At 48.2% G+C, this 27,394-nt stretch overlaps 1 protein-coding gene and 1 long non-coding RNA gene across 6 annotated transcripts in view; one reads left to right on the forward strand and one right to left on the reverse strand.

The window, feature by feature from the left end:
- CACNB4 (calcium voltage-gated channel auxiliary subunit beta 4) overlaps positions 1 to 27,167 on the forward strand; it is a 49,050-nt gene extending 21,883 nt beyond the window's left edge. The window contains exons 2-15 of one of the 5 annotated variants that reach the window (XR_007778017.1): positions 844 to 963; positions 1,217 to 1,339; positions 5,163 to 5,293; positions 6,066 to 6,142; positions 6,882 to 6,901; positions 7,011 to 7,091; positions 8,786 to 8,844; positions 10,795 to 10,904; positions 11,848 to 11,999; positions 12,410 to 12,505; positions 16,774 to 16,959; positions 17,310 to 17,375; positions 18,032 to 18,084; positions 20,756 to 20,838. Coding sequence is in view for 4 of the 5 variants with exons in the window: in XM_030241312.2 (XP_030097172.2) it covers positions 844 to 963; positions 1,217 to 1,339; positions 5,163 to 5,293; positions 6,066 to 6,142; positions 6,882 to 6,901; positions 7,011 to 7,091; positions 8,786 to 8,844; positions 10,795 to 10,904; positions 11,848 to 11,999; positions 12,410 to 12,505; positions 16,774 to 16,959; positions 20,756 to 21,016 (1,416 nt within the window). In the remaining variant the exon portion in view is untranslated. The other 4 variants (XM_050977075.1, XM_030241312.2, XM_050977076.1 and 1 more) reach the window with 4 other exon arrangements.
- LOC108961678 (uncharacterized) lies at positions 9,122 to 12,483 on the reverse strand. The gene is made up of 3 exons (XR_001990027.3): positions 12,387 to 12,483; positions 12,012 to 12,069; positions 9,122 to 9,415 (listed from the first exon to the last, which is right to left on the reverse strand). It is a non-coding gene; the product is annotated as an uncharacterized LOC108961678 (long non-coding RNA).
- Positions 27,168 to 27,394: the final 227 nt, after the last annotated feature.

The raw sequence follows: 27,394 nt of genomic DNA on the forward strand, positions 1-27,394 counted from the left end.
GTATTCACAGCAGTATTTAAGAATACTTTACACAGACAGTAAGAATATTGAATTCTACAGTGCCTGTGCTGCAGGATATAAATCAATGTAAGGAAAAAAAAAAAAAAAAAGGATATAATGCTGTAGAGAGGCTCTGTTGGAACACAGAGCCACAGATTGATCAGGAGTAAATATTCTCTGTTTTGCAAGGTTAAAGCTCTGTTTTTTCACTGGCCCCAGTGGGATGCTGGAGTCAGGCTGGTCTCTATAAAGAGAGGAGCCACTCCTCACTTCAGGGTTTGCCAGGTATCCTGAAAAATGTCCAAAAAATGGCAAAAATCCAACTGTGGCAGCACCTTCTTTCCCCCCTTGCAGGCTGATGCTCTCTGCTGCTGCCTGAACATGGTGCTTTCATGTCATATCAATACAGAGCTGTTGAGCAGCTTTAAAAATGTCATTTTTGCCACTTTTCCCCCCTGGAAGCCCAGGAGAAAGCTCTGTGTGAATGGGAACAAAGCTCGTACACAACAGAGCATATTCATGGGGAGGGATGATTCAAACCAAGCTTTATAATTCCTTAATTATATTTGATGTGACCTAACCCTTGACAATCCTGAGTCTGAGGCTGTCAAACAGGATATGAATATTATAAAGACTTTTGGACAGTGCCCAGAGCTGAGCTGGATTTTACTGTGTCAGTAAGAAAGTGAAGGAGAGAGGTTTTCTCAGCATTTTTGTCTTTGCAAAAATCACTCCAAAAAATACAAAGAAACCAATTACTTTTAAAGTATTTTTAAAATTTGACTGGGGAGGGGGTTTCTGTTCCTTACCTGTGCTTTCTCAGTGAGCTGGCTTTCCTTCCAGGGCTCAGCAGATTCGTACACGAGCAGACCCTCAGACTCTGATGTCTCTTTGGAAGAGGACAGGGAAGCAATCCGCCAGGAAAGGGAGCAGCAAGCAGCCATCCAGCTTGAGAGGGCCAAGGTGTGTTCTGCTCACTGGGTCATGGAGGTGCTCTCTGCCTGCTGGTAAAATTCACACTTTCTTTTGAAATGCTTTGGCAGTTGAGTCCAAGTATCTGCAGAGAAGATGTTTGGGGAATTTAGTGCAAATTCTCCTCTAAATGGGGATATTCTGCAGGGAGCTGAGCTCTGCTGCCCTGGGTGAAGTTATTAGGGCTGCATTTTTATGGATGAGAAGTTCCCAGTGTTTTTGATGGTTTTTTTTCTGTTTGTAGTCCAAACCAGTAGCATTTGCTGTCAAGACCAACGTGAGTTACTGTGGGGCTCTGGATGAAGATGTTCCTGTCCCAAGCACTGCCATCTCCTTCGATGCCAAGGACTTCCTCCACATTAAAGAGGTAAAACCCAGGAAAGGGAATCTTTCTATAGGCCAAAGGCTTTGATTTGAACAGCTGAGCCATATCCAGGAGGGCACAGTGAGGATGAGCTGGTTCTTCATCCCTCCTGCAGTTCCTGCACCCTGGCGTGCTTGTCCTGCCCTGTTGGAACACTTGGTGTTACCAACATGTTGGAATTCCATCACTCAGGAAGGAAATAACCCCTTTAAAGGGGTGGGTTCAGATTCTTTTCATCAGAAGCAGTTTGTGGTGGATCAGAGCTGGTGCAGGAGAAAGGGATTCCGTGGAGCACTAAGGATTTCGTGGAGCAGCACCAGGTCATGCCAGGTCTTCCAAAAAACACCAGATAGGCTCCTTCCAGAGAGGAAGTAACACTTAGGATAATGCAGTAAGCAAAGAAAATCCTGAAGAGGACAGATGCAAAAATAAGGGGAAAATGGAATAAATGAGCCCTGAGTATGGCTTTGGTAGAGAAAATTGCATTTTATTGCATGCTGAGCATATTTTATGCAATTTTTTATCTGAAGTGAGCCCTCCACATTTGCATAACCCCCTGTTGTGCTGTGGATTGGTACAGAGGCTTGCAGCTTGCAAAAGCACTTTTTCATCTCTGCATTTTGGGTTTATTTTGGGGTGTTCAGTGCTCATCTGTGTCTTTCTTTGAACACGTGTTCATCATCACTCCAGAGCACTGATCTCCCTTAGACAGAGCACATTCAGGAGGAAAACACCTGCTGCTGCCCCCTCCTCTGGTGCTGGAACAGGGAATTGCTTCACACCCCCTCTCCCTCAGAGGGAAAGGCAGTAAATTCCCTTTTTCCAGTTTTTAACCTTGGTTTTCCTGGACCTGGCCTCCTTTATTGTCAGGGCACTGATTGAGTTGCACACTCCAAGCTCCTGTCATGCTGCCCTGTACATTTTTCCAGACAAGTGTCCCAAATCCATGTCTTGGCATTCCATGAGTTGTCTCCTGAGGTCTAAAAACCCAGGATCACACTGCCACTGAGCTGGAAACCATCTGGGTGCTGGTGTTTGTCAGCTCAGCCTGCCTGGAGCTGGAGCTCAGCAGGATTTGGGGAATATTTCTCCATGCTGCAGAAAGGCTTGGCAGGATTTGTTTTTTCAGTGATTCCAGGTTTTGGAATGTTGCTGAGCTGGGTACAAAGTCAGGTCACCCTCTGGCAGGATGGAGCAGAGGCAGTGAGTGAGGAGCTGCTATTTTGAGGCTGTGTCCTGTATGTCTCATCTGTCTCCTCCAAACTATACATTGTGTGCCTGCTTAAAGGATGAAATGGCAACAATTCCTGACAGAGCAGAAGGAATCATGGGCATGGCAACCAGGAGAGGGAACGTGCTCCTCCCACACACAGAGTAACAGAGGGGAGGGGATGACCTAATGCAGAGAAATCCTGGGTTCCTCACTGCAGCCTTGGCATTCGTGTGTTCAGGTGCTCTCAGCATAATCCAGACTGCTTTGGGGTGGAAGGGACCTTAAATGGGCTGGGACATTTCCCCTGTCCCAGGCTGCTCCAGGCCCTGTCCAGCCTGGCCTTGGGCACTTCCAGGGATCCAGGGGCAGCCACAGCTTCTCTGGGCACCTGTGCCAGGGCCTGCCCACCCTCCCAGCCAGGAATTCCCAATTCCCAATCTCCCATCCCTGCCCTCTGGCAGTGGGAAGCCATTCCCTGGGTCCTGTCCCTCCATCCCTTGTCCCCAGTCCCTCTCCAGAGGGCTGATTCTGATCCCATGTCTGGAGGCATCACTCAGAGGTCCATGAAGAAAGATTGCCATGGTCAGGCTGTGCCTTTAGAGCCAAAATGGAGCAGGCAGTGCCCTTGGAACTCAGGTTTTGCAGAGATTGGTGTTGTAGGGTCAGACTGGTTTGGGTTGGAAGGGACCTTAAAGCCCATCCAGTGCCACCCCCTGCCCTGGGCACGGACACCTCCCTCTGTCCCAGGCTGCTCCAAGCCCTGTCCAGCCTGGACTGGGACCCTTCCAGGGATGAGGGCTCCACAATCTCTCAGGTCACTGATTTCCAACAGCAGGATGCTGAATCCTGAAGGATTTGTTTGGTTCACAAATGGAAGTAGTTCTGTAGCTTAACATACTTCAAATGAAGCTTTGCTCACTGCCACTGTGTGAATCAAGGTCAGAACAGCAGGAGGAATAAATATTTAGTTGGAATGATCAAATCATGGAACCTCTTGCCTAAATATATAAAAGAGGATAAAGAGGTTTTTCAGCATATGAGGATTGCATTCCCTTGGTTTTTATTACATGTTCATATTTATGATTGGGTTAATGTTCAGATATCTGGGTTGATAAAAACCCATTTATTTTTCAGTGCTGGGTCTCTGTGTTTCAGAGTCATTACCAGGCACTGCTGCACCTTTGACAGCAGGGCCTCAGTGTTTCTGTGTTCCTGCAGGAGCTGAAGTGCCTGCAAATGTGGAGCCAGGAGCAGGGATGATCTCGAAGATGAGATCCCTGTGATGGCTTTTTCCTCGAGGCAGCAAACAAAACCCATTCACTCGTGCTGCTCTTAATGACTCCAGAGTCAGTTGTGAAAAGCAATGTTTCTTTTGAACACCGAGCTGCCTAATGAAGCAGAACAGAGGAGAGGCTTTTCAGATACTTTTCTTCAAAAGCTCTGCTGGCAGAAGCTACAACAAATCCTTTTCCACTCCAATATCTACCAGGATCTTGCTTTTCATGTTGCCATCATTAGGGACAGACCAGACTTTCAACAAAGCAGAAGAATATATGTTAGTAAAGGTCAATGATAAAATATTATGCTTTAGGTATATATTGAAGTTTCTTCCTAAAGGTGAATTTTTCTTCATCTGTCATAACTTGTTAATAACATTCCTACAAATACCTGGAGAGGAGGAAGGGAAAGTGGTGATCTTTTGTCTAGGCCATTAAATATGACAAGCAATGTTTGATGGGAAGCTGGAGGTGTTATTTTTATGTTTGCTGCTGGGAGGTTGTTTGGTGGCCTCAACTCAAATGAGTTCTGCTCATTAAATCAAGCTTGAAATTAAATCAGCAAGGGCCAGGATGAGGGGAAACGGCCTCGGTGCTCTGCTCTCACACAGGAGCCTGGTTCATTATCCAGGGTGGAGCTAAGGAGTGTGGGTAGCTGTTGGGAAGGATGAAAGTTTGACAAAGTCTCACAGATAATGTGTGCTTGGCAGGAAGATCTCTGAGTGTGGAACCTGAGAATGAAACAGAGATGGAAGCAAGTTTTGATATAGAAGAATAATAGATGTGTAAATTGGGGATTGCTGAGCCAGTCTTGCTGGACAGCTAAGAAAGTAAAGGCTGTGTCAAGTTGGAAAGAGGCTTTATGACTTAGAGCAAAGGATAAGCTGACCACAAACAAAAGGATGTTTTTACCAAGCAGAAAGATACCACAGGCAAACAAGACGTCCATGTAGCAAGTAGAAAAAAGGTTTAAGAATTTTGCACTGCAAGAAAACTGGAAACAACTTTAAGGTTAAACTGTGACATACTAATTCATGTGATTGGATAGTATTGACCATAATATGTTAATGACAGTAGTCAGGATAGGCTGTAGGGAAAGTAAAGGTTTAGATTGGTTCTCATGTATGAAGATGTTCAGCAAAGAAAAGTGTACAATGCAGTGGAACCAAAACCAAAGGGTCTTCAGGCTTGGCTGCAGCTGGAGCTGAGAGCTGTGGGCACAGGCTCTGCCACCCAGGACTGCTGTAACAGCTGTAACAGTTTGTCACCTCCATGAGGAGGTAACAAAGGGAGGAACTGGGGAGCTGGAGTGGGCAGGACCCTGTCTGTGTTGCAGAAATACAACAATGACTGGTGGATAGGGAGGCTGGTGAAGGAGGGCTGCGAGATCGGCTTCATCCCGAGCCCGCTGCGCCTGGAGAACATCCGCATCCAGCAGGAGCAGAAGAGGGGCCGCTTCCACGGAGGGTGAGCACAGCCTGGCCTTTGCCAACCACCTCAAAGCCTTCCTTCCTCAGCCCAGGCAGCATTTCCACAGGTCACCTGCTGCTGCTTTAGTGCAGGGCATTTGCAGGGTTGGGTTTGGGATTCCCGCTGGAAGTGCGGATTTGCGGAGAGCGGGAGATGTTGGTGATGAGAAACAAAAATGGGTTTGACTTCAGGAAAGAGCAGTGAGGGATAATGACAGGAGTTCTGAGAGTTCTGTGTGTCCGTGGCCTTAAGGCAGCTTGGGCTCAAAGTCTCCCAGATTTTTCCCAGCTTTTCTTCGGTTGTGGTTTTTTTCTTCCTTTTTTCCTTTTCTCTCCATTTTGGCCCAAACCAGACTTGGTAATATCAGCTTTGCCTTCCTTTATTCTTCATCTTCCAGCCTGAGGTTTTTGAGTCTTCACTCTGCCAGACCTGGAGATTGCTAATCCTTGGATAAAGGTCTGGGAGACAAACCTGGGAAATGCTTTCACAATGGCTGAACAGCATCCAAATTTCTTCTCTAATTTTTAACACAACTTCAGGGGCAGCCAGTGGGTCTCAATATACAGAGAAATTATTGAGTTCAGTGAGATCTGCTGGGTTTGTATGATAAAATTCCATATTATAATGATAAAACAGTTAATATTTAGCTTTTATAGTTAGAGTCCTTTATGTTGGTATGACCTTGTGAGTCCTCATGGGACAATACCTCCCCAAAACCTCCCACATTTTAGGGTGCCTGGTCTTAATGGGGGTCTTTCTGCTGCTGCAGGAAATCCAGTGGGAATTCTTCTTCAAGCCTTGGAGAGATGGTTTCTGGCACATTTCGAGCCACACCTACAGCCACAGGTGAGACAGGATTGATTCAAGGAAACCCTTGCTGATAATTCTCTTTGAAAGCCCTACAGAGAAATGCAGGTTGTCCCCTTTGCTGAGTTACTGAGATGTTTTCCAGCAAAGTCTTTGCATGCACAGGGCAGGAGGACAGCTCTTCCCAGCCTGCAGGACTTGCTGAGGGCTGGGAAAAATCCTTGGGAACAGTGGCAGCTGCCCCAGTGTAATGCACAGAATGCCCAGTTTAATGCACAGATTGCCCAGTTAAATGCACAGAATGCCCAGTTTAATGCACAGATTGCCCAGTTAAATGCACAGAATGCCCAGTTTAATGCACAGATTGCCCAGTTTAATGCACAGATTGCCCAGTTTAATGCACAGATTGCCCAGTTTAATGCACAGATTGCCCAGTTTAATGCACAGATTGCCCAGTTTAATGCATAGATTTCCCAGTTTAATGCATAGATTGCCCAGTTTAATGCATAGATTGCCCAGTTTAATGCACAGATTGCCCAGTTTAATGCACAGATTGCCCAGTTAAATGCACAGAATGCCCAGTTAAATGCACAGAATTCCCAGTTTAATGCACAGAATTCCCAGTTTAATGCACAGATTGCCCAGTTTAAGGCATAGATTTCCCAGTCTAGTCAGGCCTGAGCAGAGGGAGGTGCTCAGACAGAAATCAAAATGCTTTGGCAAAGGGATTTCTGGTTGCCTGTGTGTGTTTTAACCAAGTTCTCATTTGGTCTTCTAGCAAAACAGAAACAAAAAGTGGTAAGTAATGCTTTTGTTTCCGTTTTATTTCCTCCTAATTCACAATTGCCAGGATTTCCCTGTGGATGTTGTTTGCCTGTTGATCTGAAGGGTTGTTTTTCCCCTCTAGACAGAACATATTCCCCCCTATGACGTGGTGCCATCAATGAGACCTGTGGTGTTGGTGGGCCCATCACTCAAAGGCTATGAGGTATGGACTGAGGTGTTTGCAATTAATTCAACTTTCATTATCTCTGCTCATCCTCAGTAATTCTGTGTGTGGCTCAGTGCAACTGGTTTATGATAATTTCAAGTGATTTAGCTTAAATAATTACCAAAATGTTCTGTAAGAGCTAAGAGTTACTTCTGACTTGTACTGTTTTAAGCACTGTGCAAATCCATTCTTTTCAGTGCACTCATTCCTGATTAAATCAAGTAAAAAAGAGAATTTGTGTCTGCTAGAAGAAGTCAAATTAATGAGCTGGACTCTGCACATGAAAAATGTTCATCAAACCAGCCTATGCTTTGAACTTCATTAGCAAAACATTTGAAGGAGCTTCCTTGTTCTCCTTTTTTCACTTTATTATTAAATTCAAATATTTTGCAAAGAAACCTTTAACCCTCCTAAAAGATTGCCCAGGTGGGAGTGGGCAGGATAATGTGCCCAGATAACCAGGACAGCCTTTTCTAGGCTGCTGCAGGTTCCAGTGAGCATTTCCCATGTGCTAAAACAAGCAGAGACTTTTAGCAGGGCAATTCAGGGAGCTCAACCATCTGGGAAGTGCTGAACCAGGAACTAAATGAACATAAAATCAAAGATATACTTCATTAAGCTTAATTAATGTTGCCAGTAATTGATAGGATATTATTAAACATATTGGAATGGTTCTTTTTGGGAGGTGAGAGCCCTGGCATACTGCAGTGTTCTGGCATTGTTTTTATGTGAGAGTGACTGAAGGTGCAGCTCAGCAGAGCAGGTACCTCATGTTCTGCTCTCTGCCTTTTAATTTGATGGGGAAGTTTTTTGACAGGAGTAAATTCCCTCTGTGCTGCACCACAGATCAATTTACCTCTCGAGTTTGGAGGGGAGAGAGGCTGTTTGTTCACAAAACCCTCTTCAAATCTGCCACCCTGTGTCTCTTTTTAAATGAAACAACACCAAACACAACACCTTGAACATACAGATGTGTAGAAATGGTAACACTGAATATTAATTTCAATAACAAAAATACTTGTTCTTACTCGGGGGGATTTATTTTGACTGTTTTTTCCTGGCTAAATGCTGAAGGAATCAGTTGGAAGGAGGGAAATAAATGACAGAGAGGCCTGGGAGCTTTGATGAAGCTGCTGCCTGGCCTGGCAGATAATAATTGTCAGCCTGAGCTGTCCTGCAAAGGACAGGGAGCTGCTCAGTAAATCAGGTGGCAGAGATGGCAGCTCTTGGGGCTGGGCACTCAGCTGTTCCCAGCCCCAGCAGTGGGAAGATGGGAAGATGCCATGGTTTTGCTGTCATCCCTCTGTGAGAGCAGTCCCCAGCAGGCCAGATCTCACCCCTGAGGTCTGAAGGCCACTGGGACAGTGCTGGGTAGGAAAAGCCTCAGTGCTGTGCCCAGCAAACATCCCCCATGGCTGTGTCCTGCTGTGCAGCTTTGGGATGGGTGGGGAAGGGCTGAGGAGTGCTCAGTGCAGCTCAGGACAGGAGCACACACAGGGGCAGCTCTGAGTCAGGAACCTTGCAGGGATTCACTGCCAAGTGCTGTGGCAGGATGTGGCACTGGGATGGTTCTGCCCAGCAAGGGTGTGGATTGTTGGCTGTATCCCTGCCTTCTACTCACCTCTTTCCTTCCTTTTGGCTTCTTTCTCTCCCTGTCCATCCCCCTGCTCAATCTTCTCCCCTCTGCCAAGGTGACAGACATGATGCAGAAAGCTCTCTTTGACTTCCTGAAGCACAGGTTTGATGGGAGGTGAGAAACTCTGTCCTTCTCATGCTGCTTTGCCCATGTGTTACTAACATTTCAGTCAACTATTCTATTTTTTTCTTTTAATGCCAGAGGGTTTGCTGCATGATCAAAGCTGATTTTCTGGCTTTGTGTCACCACTGAAGAGTGGGACACAGCTCATGTGTTACTAGGGGTGCACATGTCTGCATTTCTGCCATGGCTGGGCTAGGATTTCTTAGTTTAACACAAGAATTCTGTCTCAGTGTCTTCCCAAAACCTAAGAAAAATCAGCTCTAAAATATTCCTTATATGAGATTTTATTTTGACTGCCTTAAGTAGGAAAAGTACTGAAAAGGGGGGTTGGAAGAAGGAAATGCTGAGAAATAAAGCACAGAAAAAGAATTGTAAGGAGGGTTGATCTTCAGCTGGAGCAGCATTTCCTGGTGAGCTGGAGAGGATCATTTGGATTTCCTTGCTGGGAGCACTGGCTTGGTCCATGGCATCACCTCAGTCCTTGTAGGTGTCTGCTGCCTCTTTGGGATGTTCTGCCCTTCCCAGTTAGTTCAGGATATTCCAAGTGGGAAAAGAGGCTGTTCTGGTGACACACAACACTAAGTCAGGTTTGAAATACCCAAAGCACCAGGGCAGGGAAAATGATGTTCTGTAGAAGAGCTGGAGCAGGATTTATGGATTTTAGGAGTGAAGAGGTGGCAGTGCTGAACTGATCCCTAAACAGCTCAGAGAGAACATTTAATGATCAACTTCTGTGCAAAGTCTCTCCTCCCCTGGCCTGTCCTGAGCTGCTCAGCTCAAGTGATTTCTGGAAGTCCTAATTCCATCAGCAGTATTGGCAGCTGGATCAGGTGGGAGTGTGAAATTTCAGCAGTGGAGAGCTCAGTGCCACCAGCAGCCTGACACCATTGATTTTAACTCTGAGGAACTCAGGAAAAAGCTGCTTCATGGTCCTTCTGCCAACTTTTATGGCTTTGTGGTCTTTCTCCTCCCTCCCTTTTCTTTCCTCTTTCTTTCTTTCCATCTCTTCTGCAGTTCTGGGAGAGGTCCACGTTACCAAGGAAGGAGCTGAGTGTCCAAGGAAGAGCCTTTCCAGAGGCATCAGGGAGACCTGACTCCTTCCCTGCCTCTGAATTCCCTTGGCTTTGCCAGCTCCTTCCTTTGTAACTGCAACCTCCCCTGCTGGCCAGTGAGCCCAAGACCCACAGGCCATTCACTGCTGTTTTAAACTCATTTTTACCTTTGGCCTCCACAGAAAAATAACTGCACTTCTTTTTCACTCTGATTCCACTTAGAGCTGCATAAATCTTAGGGTCTGTGCAAAAGCTGCTGGTCATTCCCAGCTTGCTTTCTTCCCATTTTTCCTGGCTCCTTGGCTCACCCCAGGCCTCCTAAATGGATTTGACACGAGGGGATTGTGTGGTCTTTGCTTTGTAACATTTTGTGTCTCTGACAGATGAAGTAAATAAATCATCTGCCTTAAGTTACAGAGGTGCAGTGAAGTCAAACTTGAGTTCAAGCAGCCCAGAGAGCTCCACTTCCTTTTCTCCTGCTCATGCCAGCCCCTGGCACAGCTCCCTGTCAGCTGGGCTGGGTTTACTCCTGGTGTAACTCTGAGGAAGAGGAAGTGCTGCTACATTGCAGCTCCCTTGTTCTGGGTGCCCCAAGCTCACATAACTCACAGCATTTATGGCACTGCGTAAATTCATGCAGGAGATGAGTGAGCTGGGAGGAGGAAAGTTAATTAATGCACTAAGGAGAATAGCAGGAACTCCATCCCAGGGCTCAGGGAATAGGAAATACATCCCAGTCACCCAGCACTTCTGTTCATTTGTTCTTTAATGATGCCATAACTCATCTGGAAACGTGCCTGAGCCTCTTGGGTTGTGTTTGCCCTTTGGAATGGGCTGTGCCTGTGGAAATCCCACTCCTGTGTTTGTGTGTGCTGTGCTCTCCTGCCAGGATATCCATAACCAGAGTGACAGCTGACATCTCCCTGGCCAAGAGGTCTGTGCTCAATAACCCCAGCAAGAGGGCCATCATCGAGCGCTCCAACACCAGGTCCAGCCTAGGTAAGGCCCTGGCACAGCTGCACTTAGGCTGGGCTTACACACAGGGGGGCAGGCCACCATTCCAGCCTTCCAGTCTGAGCTGGAAGGGACCCACAGGATCATGGATCCAGCTCCTGGCCCTGCACAGACACCCCAAAACCCCACCCTGGGCACCCCTGGCAGCGCTGTCTAAACCCTCCTGGAGCTCTTGGGAATGTGCCATTCCCTGGGGAGCCTGGGCAGTGCCAGCACCCTCTGGGGGAAGAGCCTTGCCCTGAAATCCAACCTGACCCTCCCCTGGCTCAGCTCCAGCCATTCCTGAGATCACAGCAGTGGTGCAGATTTAAATGTGTCTGCAGCATTTTCCTGCATGATCCTGAGCTGGCCTCTCAGCTCCTCCTCCTTCCCTGCCCTGTGCTTTTCATTCCACATCACAAGGAGCCAAAGAGCTTTCACTGGTCCAGCCAAGGAAATGTCATTCCTGACCCTGGGACCAGTTGTGTGTTTCATTTTGAGCAGTTACAGCTGAATTTTGCTGTCTGGTTGTGAGACTTTGGGTCCTGCTCCTCTCAGTGTCAGGACTGCTGGGGAGCAGTGGCCTGAGGAATTTTAATTTGGACTCCATGATCCTGGAAGTCTTTTCCAGCCTTGATGGTTCTGTGATTGTGTGGTTCTTTCTTGCACAAGGGTGGAAATTTCTGGGTGTCACGTGCATTCCAACATCCTGCTCTCTGGGACACCTTCCCAGGATCTAAGAGGAGTTGGGTTTGGTAAAAAAAAGAACAAATTCCAAATCTCTGCCATCCTGAGAGAGTGCCTGCACTAGAGGTACAGGTAACAGGTAATTTTATGGCAATAAAGTTCACAGGTGGAGTCTGTGACAGTAAGTGGGTGAGGACATTTTTATCCCAGTGCTCTGGGATTCAGTGGTTTCTGAACAAACCTGCTTTGTTTTCCTTTGCAGCTGAAGTGCAGAGTGAGATTGAAAGAATCTTTGAGCTGGCCAGGTCCTTACAGCTGGTTGTCCTGGATGCAGACACTATAAATCACCCTGCACAGCTTATCAAGACATCTCTAGCACCAATTATTGTCCATGTGAAGGTGTCCTCTCCAAAGGTAATTCCTCACCTTAAGTCCAGGAGGGAACTGGAGGGCAGGGGGGGAATGGACAGTGTGGAATCTGCACCTGAAAAGGAGAAAAAGTGCCATAATGCACTGCTGGTGTGCCACAGCCCATCCAGATAATTCTCTATAAATAGAATTTTCATGCTTCTCTATTGTCACAAATAACTTAGGATTTAAGTGGGATAAAGCAGAAATGCATTTGAAATTTTTCAAGGGCTCAAACATGATCCAGAGGGAAATGTTCCCAGTTCTCAGAAGGGTTATCAGAAAGGTTTGGGATATTCAAGGGCAATGTTTTATGGAGAGCTTCTGCCCTTGGTAATCCCTCAGGGGAATGTCAGGCTGAGCTTTAGGGAGATAAATGATCCTTAAACTCACCTTTTGCCCTTTCCTCCTGGCAGGTTCTGCAGCGACTGATCAAGTCCAGAGGGAAGTCACAAAGCAAACACTTGAACGTGCAGTTGGTGGCAGCTGATAAACTTGCACAATGCCCACCAGTAAGTACAGAGGAGAGGCTGAAGAGCTCCTGCTTTGTGGAATTCTGCTGATTCCTGCTGTGCTGATCCCAGTGCAGAGCTGGCTCCATCCATTATCACTCCCTGGTGGTGCTCACACGGCCCTGCACTCGTGAGGCACAAAGTGCTGCAGACTTTCATCCTGGCTATCTCCTGCCTTGGGTTTGTTTTGGTCTTTGGCAGGGTGACAGGGCAGGAATGACGTGGAGGGGACAACAAATCTGTTCATTAGCAGATTACATCATCTGTGGAGCTGCAGCTCCCAGAGGGGCAAAGTCTGGCTTTGGAGAGGCCTCCCCTCCCTGCACAGGGAGTGTGTGGAAAGGGAAAGGGGAGTGTGCAGGCAGGTGAGCCCTGCTCCTGACCTGCAGGCCATCCAATCCCCTCACCAGAGCACAGCCACTGCTCTCCCAGCTCCTGATCAGAGATCCTGCCCCTCTCCTGGAGTTCTGAATTGCTGCTGATGGAGCAGAGGCTCTGCAGGGGTTTGGACAGGGCAGCTCAAACTTGTTCTTAGTTTTGAAAGCCACACCTGGTTTCTGGGACAGAGGCAGTGGAAATGGGCTTGGATGTGGCTTTGTGTGGGATCTTTGTGGGATGTTGGGAGTGCAGACTGCAGAGGTACCAGGGCAGTGACAGCTTCTCTGGGCAGCCTGTTCTTCTGCAGAGCTCAGCTGTGTTGCATTTCTCACATGGAATTTTTCCCTGAGTTGTGATCTCTTAAAATGCTGCTGGGTTATTCCTGTGAGCCATCCAGGTCCCACTAACCCAACCAGAACTGGAACTGTCCTGGAGAACAAACTGATCCCCCTAAAACACATCCCTTCCCAACTGCTGATCCCCCTAAAACACATCCCCTCCCAGCTCCTGATCCCCCTAAAACACATCCCTTCCCAACTGCTGATCCCCCTAAAACACATCCCTTCCCAATTCCTGATCCCCCTAAAACACATCCTTTCCCAATTCCTGATCCCCCTAAAACACATGCCTTCCCAATTCCTGATCCCCCTAAAACACATGCCTTCCCAATTCCTGATCCCCCTAAAACACATCCCTTCCCAATTCCTGATCCCCCTAAAACACATCCCTTCCCAATTCCTGATCCCCCTAAAACACATCCCTTCCCAATTCCTGATCCCCCTAAAACACATCCCTTCCCAATTCCTGATCCCCCTAAAACACATCCCTTCCCAATTCCTGATCCCCCTAAAACACATCCCTTCCCAATTCCTGATCCCCCCTAAAACACAATCCCTTCCCAGCTGCTGATGGGAGTGAGCTGAGGAGCTGGAGTGCAGCTGCCCCTGTTTGTGGTGTTTGCCCTGAGCTGACACAGAGAACAGCCCTCTGCACATTGTCCTGTGTGACAGGTTTTTCCTCTGGCACCTGCACACAGAACCCTGGGGGTTTCACAGCCTTTTTTTGCTCTTCCTACAGTGATTTCCTCTTACTCAGCTTCACTTTGCTCACATCAGCTGAATGAGAGAAGTCACCAGAGAAGCTGTGGCTGCCCTGGAAGTGTCCCAGGCCAGGCTGGACAGGGCTTGAAAAGCACCCTGGGGTTGTGGAAGGTGTCCTTGCCCATGGCAGGGGGTGGATGAGATGTTTTTTAGATCCCTTCCAACTCGTGGGATTCCAAGATGCCATGAAATGATCCATGTGGGGTGCACTGGGGCATTTGGATTGTCCATCCCCAGATTTACTGAACTCTGCCTCAACACCAGTCCTGGAGTTGCATTCCAGTGCTGAAGGTCTCACCTGGATCAGAAAAGCCTCTCCAAATGTCAGAGTCCCAGGTTTCAGCCTTGAACCCAGCCCTGCTCCGAGGCTGTTTGCACCCTGCCCTGCCCAGGAGCTGCTCACAAACCAGCTCAGCACTTTGCTCTGGTGATGGGCAGGAAGTGAGTGCTGACTTTGAGCTCTCCCAGGGAGCTGACAGTCTGGCTTGGCTTGAAATTAAAGTTGGCCCACGGTTTAATTAAGTAAAAGTTCATTGCCAAGAGCAAAGGCACTGCTCCCTCTCTCCTGCTCATCCCTTTTGCAGCTCAGATTCCTGCAAGAGGAGAATTGGGAGTGTTGGTTTAAAGGGAAGGTCCTTGCACAGGATGCACTCCTCACTCTGTTCCTCTGCTGAGAGCCAGCCATAAGGAATGAGCTGGTGCTGCATGTCTAGACACTGTAAAAATAGCTGTAAAAATAGCTGGGCATATCTGAGCTCAGGAACTGCTTTCATTATTAATTCCTTGCTAATCTGCCCCTGATGCTGCTCGAGCCAGCCTTGGGCACTGCAGGACACAGGAACATTGCAGGGCTCCAGGAACATTGCAGGACACAGGAACATTGCAGGGCTCCAGGAACATTGCAGGACACAGGAACATTGCAGGCTACAGGAACATTGCAGGGCTCCAGGAACATTGCAGGGCTCCAGGAACATTGCAGGGCTCCAGGAACATTGCAGGACACAGGACATTGCAGGGCTCCAGGAATATTGCAGGACACAGGAACATTGCAGGACACAGGAACATTGCAGGACACAGGAACATTGCAGGACACAGGAACATTGCAGGCTCCAGGAACATTGCAGGACACAGGAACATTGCAGGACACAGGAACATTGCAGGGCTCCAGGAACATTGCAGGGCTCCAGGAACATTGCAGGGCTCCAGGAATATTGGAGCTAACCCAACCAGTTCTGGTTGGGTTAGTGGGACCTGGATGGCTCACAGGAATAACCCAGGACACAGGAATATTGCAGGGCTCCAGGAACATTGCAGGCCAGGAACATCAGGAGACATTGCAGGACAGCAGGCCAGGAACATTGCAGGACAGGAATATTGCAGGGCTCCAGGAACATTGCAGGACACAGGAACATTGCAGGGACACAGGAACATTGCAGGACACAGGAACATTGCAGGACACAGGAACATTGCAGGACACAGGAACATTGCAGGGCTCCAGGAATATTGCAGGGCTCCAGGAAAATTGCAGTGTTTAATTTCAATGTTTTCCAAAGCAAAATCTACATAAGCAAGCCACATTATTTTTAAATTTCTAATTTAACTGTGTTTTAATTGATAACTTCTTCCACAAGTGAGTGATGGACTGGAATGTTGGTGCATCAATATGTGGTGAATAGCAAAAGAGTAAAAGCAGTAAAGAGAGGAGCAAAAGAAGAGCAGTAATCACTGAACTGGACCAAGGGATGCAGTGTTAGGAATATTCTGATTAGAAGGAAACTCCTCCTTGCTGGCAGAGAGAATAAATGAAACAAAGAAGAAAAACTGCCACGCTGGGAAGAGAGAATAAATGAAACAAAGAAGAAAAACTGCTTTATCATTTTAAATCTTATTCTGAGAGCTGCAAAAACAGGTGGAAGAGAGCAGGCTGTGGTTGATGCTTGTTGCCCTTTACACCCACAGCACCTGCACTTATTTTCCATTTCCTGTGCTGTTCTCACAGTATTTTGCAAAGTTAAGATTAGAGATGAGATAGGGAGTTGAACTGCTGAAAATAGGGTTGTGTTTCTCTCGAGGGGCTCTGCTGGTTCTGGCAGGTTGGAGGACAGGCAGGGATGGAGGTGGTTTCATCCAGCACACGGAGGAGGTGTCTGGAGAATTCCCTGAGGCAGGAATGCTGCTGCTGTCAGGACTGCCTGCTGCCTTCAGGGAATGGCTTTAGAGGCATCAGCACTGGAAATAAATAAATAAATTGAAGGGTTTTGTGCCCAGGAGCAAAACAGGGCTCACACAACACCCAGGGACAGTGTCCAGTGACTCCTGAAGGCTTTGGCTCTTGGTCACCTTCTAAATGGTTTGTACCATTTTCTTTATTAGAATCATGGAATGGTTTGGGATGGAAGGGACCTCAAACCTCATCCAGTGGCACCCCCTGCCATGGCAGGGACACCTTCCACTATCCCAGGCTGCTCCAGCCTGGCCTTGGGCACTGCCAGGGATCCAGGGGGCAGCCCCAGCTGCTCAGGGACTCACCTCCCTCCCAGGCAGGAATTCCCTCCCTGCTGTGTTCCATGTGCATCCATGCCCCCCGTCCCTCCCTGCTGTTATAGGAAGCCCCCTCCGTGCCTCCAGCTCCCTCCCCTCTCTGCCCTGATTCCCGTTCCCTGAACAGCTCCAAGGCTGGCTGGGATGAGCAGCCTGTGCCACCCCCAGCCTGTGCCACCCCCCAGCCTGTGCCACCCCCGCGGTGTCCCCGCGTCCCCGGCCGTGACCGCGCTGTGTCCCTGTGCCCAGGACATGTTTGACGTGATCCTGGACGAGAACCAGCTGGAGGACGCCTGCGAGCACCTGGCCGAGTACCTGGAGGCGTACTGGAGAGCCACGCACACGTCCAGCGCCGCGCCCATGACCCCCCTGCTGGGCAGGAGCCTGGCCCCCGCCGCGCTGTCCCCGTACCCCGCTGCCATCTCCGGCCTGCAGGTAGGAACGGGCCCCGGGCCAGGCGGAGCAGCTGGGGCTGGCCGGGCTGCCAGGGGCTCTGCTGGCACCGTGCCCTGCCAGCCGCTGCCAGCGCCAGCCCGGGGGTGCAGCCAGGGAGGAGGCAGCTCCTCAGCCCAGGGCTGAGCGCTGGGAGTGCTCTGCCTTTAGGGGGAACTAAACCATCCATTTCCTAGCCAGCAGGCAGCTCTGTTATCATCCCTTTGATTCTGCCCTCATAACTTCACCGAACGTTGGCTTATGGGTGGAAAAGCTTGTTCTTTGAGTGTGAATAAAAGGCGTTAATTTTTTTTTTACCCGTTGAAAAAAATTGTGACCCTTTTTTTCCACAGGGATAGCTCAGACTCGGCTGAACTTTGACACTTCAATCGTGGCATGTAAATAGTCCTTAATGAGAAGTACGTGCTTTATTAAGTTTGAAACCAGAAATGTTTGGGGCTAATAACTGGGAATGCTTGAGGGGCTCAGGATTTGCAGGGAGCTTTAAATCCTGCAAGTTTCAGTGTGTGTGGGACTCCAGGAGTGTCACTTGCTAATAATGTATGTCAGAAATAGAACTGAACAAATGACATTTAATGAATAATTCACCTGACAAATGTAACAAATGTCTGCTCTGCTTGTGGAGTGTCTGGAAGCAGGTAACATCTTCGGAGGAAATGACTGTTGTTTGGTGTTTTCAGTTAACATCCAGCTGGCTTTGCTGTGAGTGAGCTGCACTTCCCTGAAGGTGCTTAATTCCTGCACTCACCTTTCTAAAGCCCTGCTTGGTTTTATTGGGACCAGCAAGTCACTGTCTCCTGAGTGGCTGAATGCACAAGCACTGTTCTGTTCCTAATAATAACATGCACATGTAAACTGTTGTTTCCATTTTCCACTTGCCTTAAAATTTCAGTTTTCCATCCCTTCATGCCAATAAAATACCATCTGCAGAACTTTCACCTCTTCAGTTTCATTTTGAGAACTGGGTGTATCCACGGAATTTTTTTCAGGCATTTATTTCTCTCTGATCAATGGACACCAGCAATAACTGTGAAATGTTGCTCCATTTACTTAGGGAAAACTCACACTGAAGATGAAAATCACCCCTGTGCAGTGGGCTGGCTGAAGGTATGCATCACTTAATCCCCACTTCACCCGAATTCCAAAGGGTTTCGGTGGGATCAATGGTGCTGGTGCTCTGCAGAGGGGTAAATTTCTCCCGGAGTGATCCATGCCCATCCAGAGCCGCAGGTTTTCCGTGCCACCAGGGTTCAGGCCCTGCTGTTTTCCATGGGTATCTCACAGTAAGGACCTCCACCATCCCTGCTGCCCACCAGGAGGTTTTATGCTCATTCAAACCTGTGAAGGATTTGCATCAGCTTTCCCTCTGATGATGTGTGTAGTAATTTAAAGACACTCAGGCTAATTAAAGTAGCAAAGGTGCTTGTGGTGCAGGCAGATTTTATATTCCTTCTGCCCTTGGTACCTCGGGGACTGAAAAGCAAAAGCCCAAAGGCTACACAGCAGTGAGCCTGATAAAGGTGTGCTGGGACAGGCTGTCCCTGCTTCACCAAATCCACATTTGGGAGACTCCCATTTCCACCTGGCCGTGGCCTGGACTTTGGCTTACTGAGAACTGAAAGTTCTGCCTGAACTCCTGACTCATGGAGGTCATGAGGGTCACATCCTGTGGCACAGATCCAGAGCAGGCAGAGAGGGCACAGGTGGCAGTGGCAGTGCTGGCTCTGCCACACCTGATCCTTGGGAATTGCCTTCCTTAAAGGAAGAGCTCGATGCTGAGCTGAGAGGGAAGAGTAAATTTGATCTTTGCCTAGAAAAATATTTATTGCTCTGAGAAGCTGTGGCTGTCCCTGGATCCCTGGAAGTGTCCCAGGCCAGGCTGGATGGGGCTTGGAGCAGCCTGGGACAGTGGAAGGTGTCCCTGCCCATGGCAGGGGAAGGAATTAGGTGATCCTCAATTTCCCTTCCAACCCAAACCATCCTGGCATTCTCTCACTCCTTGGCACCAGTTGTTTCCCTCTGGCTGGTTAGCTCTAAACACATCTAGCCTAATTTCAGTGCATGGATTCAAATCCTGTAGCTCAGGTTTTGGGGAGATGTGTTCCTTAGGCTCCATGGGATTGGGGTTTCAGGTCCATTCCTGCAGGCAGTCATCCCAATCACACAGCAGGATCAAAAGTTCCCTGGGCCATCAGACCCAGGTGTACCCAGCCCAGGTATGTCCCCTGCTGACACCCCGGGAGCTCAGCAGCAGCTCTGGGATGAGCACACAGCCAGGGAAGCAGGAAGGTTCCAGGAAAGCAGCAGGATGCAGCCCCAAAGGTGAATTCCCACAGGGCAGGCAGAGGGGTGAGCACAGAGTTAAAGCTACAATTGATGAGGGGATTATACATCCAAACTGCATCCGTGTCAGATAAACACAAGGACAGTTCATCATGGAATCAAGGAACCACAGAATGGTTTGGGTTGGACAGGACCTCAAAGCCCATTCATGGGCAGGGACACCTTCCACTGTCCCAGGCTGCTCCCAACGTCCAGCCTGGCCTTGGACACTGCCAGGGATCCAGGGGCAGCCACAGCTTCTCTGGGCCTCACCTCCCTCCCAGCCAGGAATTCCCAGTTCCCAATCTCCCACCCATCCCTGCCCTCTGGCACTGGGAGCCATTCCCTGGGTCCCGTCCCTCCATCCCTTGTCCCCAGTCCCTCTCCAGCTCTCCTGGAGCCCCTCCAGGCCCTGCCAGGGCTCTGAGCTCTCCCTGGAGCCTTCTCCAGATGAACACCCCCATCTCTTCCAGCCTGCCTTCAGTTTCTGAAGCCCTTTGCCATAATCCCCACTAAGACCTGGTGCTCTGGAGGGGGATCCCCTGCAGTTCTCCCCAGGATCTGGGGTGAGGTTGCAGAGGGACCCCTGGTTCAGGGCCCCTCTCCAGGAGTCTCCTGGCAGCACCAGCCCCGAGCTGTAAGCACACACCCCTTGCTCCATCCCTGCCCCAGCCACAGCAGCCTTGGATATCAATTATTCAGCAAACAGTCGCCAGGCAGAGGCTGTAGCAGCAGGAGGAAGGTTTTATATCCCAGAGAGCAGGGGCTGGAGTCTCAGCACAGAGCTTGTCCTGAGAGATGGGTGCTGATGCTCCTGAGAGGTTTAATGTGTGGTGAAAGCAAACAAAACACTTGTTTTAGGCTGTTTCTTCACCGTGCCATTAACTGGAAAAAAAAACATGAACTAATTTTGTTCATGTGACAAATGATGGGCATTGTCAATATGGGAACGTGAGGAGAGCAAAGGCTTCTAATTAATAAATTGTCTCAGGAAGGGATTTTCTGTCAACATATTTAAATACTGTGCTTCAGCTGAAAGAATTTATTATCCAATGATTTTAGCTTCCCCTTGGCTAACCACCAGTGGTTTGGTCATAGGAAGGGTTTTAAATGCACCTTTAAAAACAGCCCAAGCAAACATCTTCAGATGTTTTCCAGAACCACAGACACGGACGCTTAGACATTCCCTAAGCAGAGTAGGGGCGTGAATGTTCTGTTCCTGATCAGAGAAAAGTGATAAATGCTGACTACATCAGCTCACTTTTCATGCTCGGTGTAATACTCAGCAGGGCGAGCTTCCCGGGAGCTGCAGGAACCAGAGCTGGCCCGCTCCCGGCCCTGCAGCAGCCGGGCCCTGCTGGAACAGGAGAGCCAGGAGCTGCTGGAAGGGCTGGGCTGGGCTGGGCAGAGTCGAGGAGGGCTCGGGCACTAACTGTGGCTTCTCTGGCCCCCGCAGAGCCAGCGCGGGAGGCACGGCGGCCACTCCGCGGACAACTCTCCCCTCGAGCGCCGCAGCCTCATGACCTCCGACGAGAACTACCACAACGAGAGGGCTCGCAAGAGCAGGAACCGCCTGTCTTCCAGTTCCCAGCACAGCCGAGAGCACTATCCCCTGGTGGAAGAGGAGTTCCCCGACCCCTACCAGGACTCGTACAAACCCCACCGCAACCGCGGCTCCCCCGGCGGCTACAGCCACGACTCGCGGCACCGGCTCTGAGTGCTGGGACTGGGGAGTAACAGCATCCACCCGTTGGTACCGTGCCATAACGTAGCTAGGAATAACAATTAGATCATGTTAATTTGGCAGGTGTGACGGTGACACCGCGGTTGCACCCTGCTGTCATTGATGTTTAATTAGGGGGCAGCAAAACCCAGCCCGGCCCTTCCGTTTCTGCCCGATCATAGAGGTTGTTTTTGGGATTATTTTTGGGTTTAATACAGCGTTTGCATTTATAGCCATATTTTTTTCTTGTCCTTAGGTATTAGACACGTCCGTTTGTAATTTTGGGTACTTATCGAGGCACTTATAAAATAATTTCCTGTGCTGGAAATTCCAAATGACCAGTTCCAGTTGGAACCAATTTATAAACCAATTCCTGTTGGAATTTGGGTGAATTGACTGGAAAGTCGACGTGAGCATGTTGGGAAAAAAAAACAAACACGAAGAAAAATCTGAAAATTACAAACCACTGCAAGTCAGAAAGCTCCAGTATTTGTTTGCTGGGAGCTCAATTTCCATTTCAGGTTGGAGTAAAAGGATTTATTCTAACAATTTCTTAACAGAATGGCTTTTTCAGACAAACCAAATGTAAACTCTCGAGAGTGCCAAATATCCCAAATTATTGCAGCAGTTACAAAACACTTTCCAGTTCCAAATTATTTTTAGACCTGGCATGAATGTTGCAGCCAAATGATTCTTGAGTTCAGCCAGTCCTGACAGTTTTGTTGGGACCAGCAGGGAGGAGCTGCGACAGGAGACGGGAAGTAGGGACAGGAAAAGGAACAAACTCCATCGTTTGTGTGCTTGGGGGTCGGGAACAGTCTTTATTTTTTCCCACTCTTTTACCTGAATCCAGCTGGAAGTCCCAAAATGGAACAAGAGTGTAGAGACATCAGATTTTTCTCCCATTTTTATCCTGCTTTTTAAATGGAAAGCAATCCCCTGCTCTGACCCCATGTGAGGATCCCTACATCCCAGTACCCCGAGTAGCTGCCCACATGTTCCATCTTCCCAAGCCCACCTGGGAATGTCTGACCATGTCTGACCATTCCAGCGGCGCACAAGAACTCTGCAGAAGATCCATTCCAGCCATGGAACCCAAGGGGAGGGAGCAGGCTTAGCCAGTCATCAGTGACAAACATTTCAAACAACATCTCGGTCAGAATTGCAATAAAAAGGGAACAGCAGACAAAAATCTGCTCCCAGGGAAGTCGTGGAGCTGATTCCAAGCTTTGGATTCCAAGAGCTATGATAAATCCTTGGAGATATTGCTGCCTTACTTCCTACCAATCATTTCTTTCACCTGCTGAGTCTTGAGTTCCTTCCAAGAGATGAATTTCTGTGGTTGGACCTTGTGTTTTACACCATCAGTGAAGCCTTAGATCCCATGGGATTGAAAACTGACCCCCATTGCCCATTTGTACAACCACTGACATCTTCCAGCAGAGCCTCCCGAAATTCCCACTGCACACATTCCCTGGCATTCACACAGTCATGATGCTGAACGTGCATTTGTTTATGCAGGTTCATGTCACAACTATGTTCTTCCCAAAATAAGGATCATTAACTTTTTTATTTGCTTGTTTTCCTCCCAAAGCCTGCTGAACCCAGGCTTTGAAAGCATGTAGCACTAGAGGAATTTCTGGAATATTCTGGTTTCTTCTACGTCCTGGACCAGCTGGCAAAGACCACTGGTGTTTCCAGCATCCTGGAGTCTGATTATCCTCTTGAAGTTGCTGGGAAAAGCAATCCATGTCCTTTGTGGGGCACCCAAACCTAAACCATCCCCAGCAGCATTAAGAAGTGCAGACACCTGATTAATTAAATATTTTAATGACCCCATTGCCTGACAGGCAGCTGGAGCATCACTGGGTGATCCCAATGGAGCAGTTAGCAAGGGAAATGTGGAAATCCGTGCATCCACTGGAGTCCCAGAGTTCTGGATGGATCTGCCAGACCTGATCCTGCCCAGTTCCCTCTGGCTGCAGGTGCCAAAGGAGCTCTGAGGCTGAAGGAACATGGCAGGAGCTGGCACTGGCAGCTCCTGCAGGATTCTGTGCTGCAGCCCAGGGGAGCATCCCCCAGGAATTTCTCCAGCCCTTTTTCCATGTCCAGCTCACAGGAAGCACAAAGGAGGCCTTGGGCAACCCCTTGTTCTCTGAGCTTTCCTCGTTTGTGCATTGAAGTCCTGATTGCAGGGCAGCTGTAGAACCCTGGGCAGCAGCTGCTTCTCTTTATTCTGCACTAGATTAGGGATCAGCTCATTAACTGCGTGAGGAGATTTGCATATTTGCAGTCAGATATTTCCTAGAGCCTTCTGGAGCCTTGTTTTCAGTCTTCCATGTCACCCCAGGCCAGGGAAGGATCCCCAGCCACCACACTCTGCACAATCCATCACCTGAACATCTCAAGTGCCAAAACCACTTGGGCTTGACAAAAACAAACTTGTGAGGGAAGGCAGGGATGGGCCTGAGGGTTCCCTGGGGCTAAGCTGCCTTGACTCCTGGCTGTCCTGAGTTTCTCCCAGAGCCCTCTCCATTCTCATCACAGGGGCCCTGCAGGGCTCCCTCCTTGCTGGGGTGTTGAATTCTGTGAGAAGAGATATTCCTGAAGTACAGATACAGCAGCCAGGCTGGCAGGCTCTTCATTTATTGCAGATCCTGTGGGCTGTGTTTGTTTGAAGGAGGGATTTCTGCTCAGGACACAGTAAGGAGTGAAAGCTGTGCTGGGGATCAGGATTGGTAATTCCTGGTGGGGTTCCTGCACTGCTGAGCAGATCTCTTGTGGTTTAGTTGAAGTTGAGGAGTTCACGAGTTCCTGAGTGAAGCAATCCAGCCTCATTCTCCAGTCCTCACATCATTTCTTGTTGTTAAAATAATACTGAAGACCAGAGTTCTGTTCTGAGCTCTGGCAGGGACAGAGGGCTTACAAATGTTTATAAAACAGGGAGTTTTTTAAAGTTGTGTTGTTATCTGAGTTTCTCATTCGAGCACTTTGGGATTAACAAGGATTTAACCAATCAAGGTGATAACAACAGTCTCTAAAGAGACAATTCAGCACATTCTTATGTTTGGGAATCAATTCTTCTAAATTGTTAACCTTCAAATACTTTCTCCCTGGAGTTGTATTTAACATGTACAGATTCTTTTCCTGAGGCCAAACACTTCTCCCATGGGATGTGCAACTCACAGCTGCTGATATTTGTAACTTCAGTTTGATCTCAACACCACAGAATTCCCTGGAGCATCCAGACTCTCCTGTCTTTACTGACTTCGCCATTCTAAAACAGTATTGTTATTCCTGTTGTTCACAGCACACTGATTTGGGTAAGTCAGGGGTTCTGACACTCCTTTTTCTCTTTAATAATCCATTAAATGTGTCCTCTGCTGTATTTTCTTTCACAGGTTCAGTACTTCTGAAACTTGCCCTTGATCCCACATTCCTGATATTTTTTTTAAGGCAAAATAATTGGAGACTACACACGACAAAATCAGATGCATGTTTTATAAAATGCCATTTATACAAACCTGGGTTTGCTCCTAAAAATGTGCATTTTAACATCAGGTTCTGTTACCCCTGCTGGTGCCAGTCCAGGTTTGCATCCATGGGATTCTGCTGCCATGTATTTTGTTGGAGTTGCCCCTCATTCCTTCAAATGTCAGTCCTACAAAGGCTGCAGGATCCTGTAATGCCAAGCTTAACTCTGGGGAAATGGAGTTTAAATGATCCTAAAAGAGAGTGTGGTGTCATTTTAAGAGGCATTTGAATAACCTTGGTGAGGTTGTTACCAAGCCCAGTTTATTTTATATAGAAAAATAAAGGCGTGTCTTTAAAAAAAAAAGGGAAATTTTAATAAAGCTGTAAAATATATGTAAGGAATTAACTCAGAGAAAGAGGTGAAAATGCTGCTTAGGAGTGAAAGTTCAGATTTCTTTTAGTGTGTGTGGAATCCACTCAAGAAGTCAGGAGAAATATTGTGATTAGATCCATCCAGAGAATTTGGGGAGGAGGTGGAATCACTTCAGATGTTAACGAGTCTCTTCTTTCCTCCTTTGGAATGAGCAGCCTTGGCTTGGTCCCAGGAGGGGTTATGGACCTGCCTTGGGAATTTGGGAAACCAGATTCCTTGGCAGGGACACCAAGTCCTGTGTGGTCCGAGAGCAAGGTCTGCCCACAGTGGCACCTCCTGGTCCTCCCCTGCCTTACCAATATTGCCTGAAAGCCGAGCTGTGATTACCTGGGACCTGCCCTGGTGAATCTGCTCTGCCCAGGGAACCCACGGAGCTCAGAGCTCTCCCCTCTGCCAGCGGGGTGAAAACAGAGCAAGGGAAAAGAAGCACATTTGTAATAGCACAAATTTACAATAATTCCACTCCTGCCTCTGGCATCGTGGGTTTGGAACCAAGGGGGAGATTTCTGATCCAGCATCAGTGGATTTATTGCATTTTTGATCTGTTTACTCGCTGCCTGATACACTTCAGCAGTTGATTTTGGCATTTTGCACATGGGATTGATTTTTCAATAACTTGTATCCCTTCCATAGGAATTAATTAATGACAGCAAAAAGAACCTTTTCAAATCACAAAGCCCACTGCATTCATTTCTGCTGATTTCCTCCTGGAAGCTGAAATCACATGAATAACTTTAATTTTGGCCAATGTGTAGATCTGGGATGTGACTGGTGAACCCAGCAGCAGCCCAAGGTCGGGAATGAAATACTCCCAGGAAGGATTTGTGAGGATACAGAGCTCAGAGTGGGGAGGGAAGAGTCCCAGCACCCCAAATTCCCAAGAATTCCCTGCAAACCTGAAGGGGGGTGAGGTTAAGGAGCTGTGTGTGCCCAGGTGTGTTTGGGATTGGGGCACACCTGACTGATTCCCTCCTGGGGCAGGCAGGGAGAGTCAGGCCAGCACAATGCAGATTGTGTGCAAGCAGAGCGGGGAGAACGTTGGGATCTGCCATTCCAACTGCACACTCCAGACCTTGGGCTTCTCACATCCTGGAAAATCTCTGTTTCTCAGCCAAACTGGTTCCCAGGGAGAGCCTGGCAGCACTGCCTCACTGGGAGCCAGTTCAGAGCCACTCTGGTGAAGACATTACTGCCTTTACTGGGACAGAGCCACCCCAAATTTGTGTTTTCTGCTGATTTTCCCTTTGTTTTGCCCTCTAGACCCCGTGTGTGTAGCACCTGACCAGGCATGTGGGTACCATATACTATGCAATGTGTACAGTGGTGCATGCTCTGCTCTCCCTCTGCTTTTAGTGGCTTTCAAAGAAAACTACAAAAATTGGAAAAAAAAAAAAATTTAAAAAAAAGTGGTGTTATTTTTGTGACCAGGATCATGCAGACTGCATGCCCATAGTATCCTCATTTCTATGGATTCGTTTTCTGGAATTTAGATGTACAAAGATGAACTGCATTACAATAACTTTTCTACAATAAATGAACAAAACTATCAAGCGTTTAAAGGTCTGTCCAGTCTCTTTGTGTCCTGCACTAAGATTGGGAAAATGCTCAGGAGGAGCCCAGAGTCCTGTGGCATTTCTGCTGTTTGCCAATGGTTTTTGGCAGCAGCCTCACGTGTTGCGTTTGAGGAAAATTTAATGAGGTTCTGAAGAAGGAGATGCATCTGCTCTGCGAAATAAATGATGTTTATTTTTGTAAAGAGCTTCAATAGCTGTGACCCAGAAGTACAAAAATACAGATAATTCCTGCTGATCCAGCAGTGAATGAGGTACTGGCAGCCAACTGCTCCTTTGAAGGATTCCTGGGAATGTTCAGGGTTGGGAGCTGGTCCTTGGTGGGATCTCCTGGATTGGTTCCTAGGCAGGAACAACGATGGGAGGGATTAAGGATTGGATAATTATAAGATAATTAACAGTTTATCACAGAATGGTGAAGGTTGGAAAAGACCTCCAAGGCCATCGAGTCCAACTGACTGATCCCCACATGAGTGCCACCTCCAGCCATTTATGGGATCTTGGAAAACTGAAAGCATTGGGAGATGCTGCCTCTGGCAGAGAGTTCCAACCTCCTCTTCCCAAAAAGGAGAATCAGGAACCAGCAACCTCCAAACCTTGCCTTGGAGGGACAGGAGCACGTTGGCCAGGTGAGCTGCATTTATACCCCTCAGGCAGATCTAAAGCTCTTACAAAATTCTATTCAATGGGCTTGTCTTGGCCGTGGGTTCAAAAATCAGATTTCAACACATCAGCTTTCATCTAGGCTGTTGATGAAAAGCAGGAGGGTTTTCAAATAAATATAACTGAGCAAAAAAAAAGCCTTTTGTGTGTTTTTGTATGATCCTAGGGGTTAAAATTTCTTAAGCTGCTTAAGTTGTGTGTGTCTGGGGAAGGGGCTGGAGCCCCAGGAGC

The sequence above is a fragment of the Serinus canaria genome, chromosome 7 (genome assembly GCF_022539315.1).
Source record: "Serinus canaria isolate serCan28SL12 chromosome 7, serCan2020, whole genome shotgun sequence".
Taxonomy (NCBI): Eukaryota; Metazoa; Chordata; class Aves; order Passeriformes; family Fringillidae; genus Serinus; species Serinus canaria.